This window comes from Carica papaya, chromosome 3, assembly GCF_054855325.1.
Source record: "Carica papaya isolate Zhongbai chromosome 3, ASM5485532v1, whole genome shotgun sequence".
Taxonomy (NCBI): Eukaryota; Viridiplantae; Streptophyta; class Magnoliopsida; order Brassicales; family Caricaceae; genus Carica; species Carica papaya.
The window spans coordinates 31,834,860-31,838,719 of NC_142311.1; the positions used below are offsets into that span (position 1 = coordinate 31,834,860).

General features: G+C 31.7%; 1 protein-coding gene across 1 annotated transcript; it reads left to right on the forward strand.

The window, feature by feature from the left end:
* The first annotated feature begins 214 nt into the window (after nucleotides 1–214).
* LOC110826033 (uncharacterized) lies at nucleotides 215–2,375 on the forward strand. The gene has a single exon (XM_022056612.2). It carries the CDS (start codon nucleotides 631–633, stop codon nucleotides 1,750–1,752), a length of 1,122 nt encoding a protein of 373 aa, XP_021912304.2. The 5' UTR covers nucleotides 215–630; the 3' UTR covers nucleotides 1,753–2,375.
* The last annotated feature ends 1,485 nt before the right edge of the window (nucleotides 2,376–3,860 follow it).

Consider the following 3,860-nt stretch of genomic DNA (forward strand, 5'->3'; position numbering starts at 1 on the left):
CATATATTATTTAATTAAATAAAATTTAAAATTTAATTTATTATTATGTTAATTATCTATTCTGATTATAAATCTATAGATTTATTAGTATTTATTAAGCTCAAGGATTAATGTGGTTCTAAATTTGGTTTATATATATAGAAAAAAACATGGTGTAATCGTCAATCTTTTTTTATTAATTTATTAAATTTCTAGCAAAAAAAAAAAAGTTGGATTAAATTTGAAAACCTAAATCTTCCTCTCAAAGCATCTTCCCAAATGATAGAGGCGATGTTCTGTAATAATATTAAGAATGCGTCTAACTTCACAGTTTTACCTAGGGTTTCTTAACGGTTAGAATCTACGAGACCGTGAGTACCTCTTTAGTTCGCGGAGCGGAGCCCACGGCGTGTCCTCAAGATTCGTAAGTTGCTCTGCTTCAAATCTCAAAAACTTCATGTAAATAAATTTTGATTTGTTGCCGGAAAAGCTGGGAAAATCAGTTTGTGTTAGTCAGTGTAGGTTGTTTCCTGAATACTTGTTTGATCCTCCTCAAGTTAATGTGTAAATCGAAGTATTGCGAAATAGGAGGAGTGTTTTTCTTAATTTCAAAAAGCATGACTCAAATGATTGGTTTTAATTAGTAGTAAGATGCTACTTCAAGTGAGATGTGCACTTGCAGCTTCAAAGATTTATGAATTAACTCGCGTCCCTGTTAAATTCATTTCAAGCAATGTAAATCAGGACTCTTTTACGGTATCTTATCTTGTTAACTCATGTGGTTTATCACCTGCATCTGCATTGTTAGCTTCCAAGAAAGTTCATTTTGAAACCCCAGATAAGCCGGATTTAGTTATCAGCTTTTTTAAAAAGCATGGATTCTCCCAAACTCAAATCTCAAATTTAGTAAGAAAACTCCCGAGTGTGCTGTTGTGTAAGCCCGGGAAGACACTCTTGCCCAAGTTAAACTTCTTTTATTCTCAAGGTTTCTCACGCACTGACCTTGCTAGAATATTGTCAAGGGACCCTATTATCTTGAAAAGAAGTTTAAATGCCTGTATCATTCGCAATTTTAACTTCTACAAGAAATTGATTCATTACAATGATAAAATTATCCAAGCTTCTAAGCGTCATCCGGGCATTCTTTATGAGAATTTTCAGTCAGTTGAGCCTGTTATTGCACTTCTGAGAGAACATGGGGTTCCGCAACTGAATATCCAGGATCTACTGGTTTCCCGGCCTGAATTTTTCAGAAGACGGCAGGATGTATTCAGAAAGGTTGTCGAAAAAGTGAAGGAAATGGGCTTTGACCCTTCGAAAGCTACCTTTGTTTCAGCTGTCCAAGCATTGACTCAGATGAGCAGATCAACATGGGATAGTAAATGGAACCTTTATAGGGATTTGGGTTGGTCTGACAAAGAGGTTGCTTTAGCTTTTGGGAGGATCCCACAGTGTATGATGCTATCTGCAGATAATATTAAGAGAACTGTGGATTTTTATGTGAATAAGATGGGTGTGGAGTCTTCATTTTTAGCCAAGCGTCCCTTTCTTCTCTCTTTGAGCTTCGAGAAGAGAATTGTTCCGCGGTATTCAGTTTTTGAGGTTTTATCATCCAAAGGTTTGATCCAGAAAGGCTTTAATGTGATTTCATTTTTTGAGTCCCCTGAAAAAGAGTTTCTTAAGAAGTTTGTAATTCGGTATGAGGATGAAACTCCTCATTTGTCAAAGCTATATCAGGAAAAATTAGGTTCTCCTAGAGCTTGTTGTTCTTAGGTGGTGAAGTTAGATGTTGTGCTTTGTTTTCACCGCTCAATGATGATGATGATAACATTATTGCTGATGTGGTGGACCACTAGCTTTCAGCTGTAATAATATCTCTTGAGAAGCATTCATGTGTAGAAATCAGGTTTCAAGAGGAAATCAGGAATGCAGGTAGAAAAGGCAAATCAATTCCGGATTATCCTTGAATGCGTGAATCTATTCAGTGAAAGGATTGACATAACGTTTAAAGCAGAAAAGCAGATTTTGTTGTGGAGAATGAATGTTGATTGCATTTTGAGTGCTTATTATACTAGAACGTGGAGATTCTTCGCTGTCCGATGCCTAACTAATCATTAGGAGTGACTCTGTAGAATACCAAATTTCCAAGAACTCTTTTGTGCTTGTCTGTTCTGCTAGTAATTTGATTTTACAGGCATCAAATATTTCAAAGTTCCTCGAGCCTTTGGAAGAGTTGTTTTGCAAATTTTCAGGATAACAGTAAGCAGCATGTATGGCATCTGCCGGCAGATGGAAAAAGATTTATCTTTGTGGTGGCTTCTTATACATGGTAATTCCTCTTGTGATGTTCCAGAGTTTGCCAAATTTTAACAAAGAATAGATTGCTTTGCCTTGCAGAGGTCAGTTCAAGCATTTAATTAAATTCTAATGCATCTCTGGAGTATGGACTGCAATGAACAACTATGTTGGTGAACTTATTTTCTGCCCTGGTTAGAAGTGAACTCCAGGAAAAGTTGTCAAGGAGAAAACAAAATTGAATTGAATCTGGCAGAGAAGTGATACTACACCGTGTATAAATAACAAGGAAGTCCACATCGAAGTGGGCAAAGAAGAAAAGGTCTAAAATAAAGGATCAAAGTTGAATTTTTTCTGATTAAATATTGGATTATAATAGGAAAAAATTGGTGTCTAATCTTGTATTTGTACTTTTTTTTTTCCCCCAAATTAGAATTAGTATAAATAATGTTTTTTTAAAAAAAAAATATGTTGACACAAACAATTAGGCAATCCAAGAGGTGGTGAATTGGATTTTTAAAAAATGTCATTAATGTGAATTTAAATTGAGAATTATAAAAATATGTAGAAAACTAATCCAACTTAACAAGTAATGGATGCTTGAGAAAAATTACTTTAGTGTTATTTAAACTCTCAAATTAAGTGTCCTTAAATTTGTGATGAGATGAACAATTAAATATAATTTATGTTATGATAATAAATTCAAGAATAAGAGCAACTATAATACCAAGTATATTTGACGAATAAAAAGATAAATTCGCAAGACCGAATTAATCACTTCAAATAAAAAAATAATTCCCAAGTTGTAAAAAAAAAAAAATTAATTATGTAAATTTAAGAGGTAAAGGTAGAGAAATTGTGAACTCGATTTTTATAAAGATTCAATTACTTACTTACATGTACTTATATAGTCTCTCAAGTCATCAACTTATATATTTTTTCATTTTCTTGTGAGTGTTTGTTTTTTAGGTGTCTAGTTTTACCAACCTCTTACAAATGTTTGTTTATCTTGATGCTAAACTTCACAATTAAGTGTTTCTCTCAAATATTAAACTCCCAATCTTTACCAACACATCTTTCTACAAAACCATTAAGAATATAGAACAAAACATTCAAACCTTTTTCCCATTAAAAGAAAAATTACAAGTTGGAGATTAAGAAGATATAAAAATATTTTTTTTTTTTTCAAGATTTGCCTCAAGGAATTTTTGATTTTCAAGAGTTTTGCTCATAAGAAATTTTTCTTAATTAAATATCTTTTCAAAGCTTCAAGTATATGAAAGAGTAAAAGTTCAAATGATCTATTCAATGAAGTTAAAGCTTAAAGAGAATAAGAACAAAATTAAAATGATTAATCAAGTTTAAACTCTAAAGTCTCCATATAAGGATAGCAAGATAAAGTATAAAAATATTTTAAGTTATAAACTTAAGATAAAATAAATGATATTTTCTTTTCAAGATTCAAATTTAGTTTATCAAAAATCATCTGAAATATTTTTAGAGTATTAAAATTAAATTAACTATTAGAAACATAAAAAAATATTTTTAAATATTAAAAGTATTCAGCATGATATATAAAAATGTAT

Coding starts and splice junctions, on each gene's coding strand:
- LOC110826033 (XM_022056612.2), top strand. CDS start 631: ATGCTACTTCAAGTGAGATGTGCACTTGCAGCTTCAAAGATTTATGAA.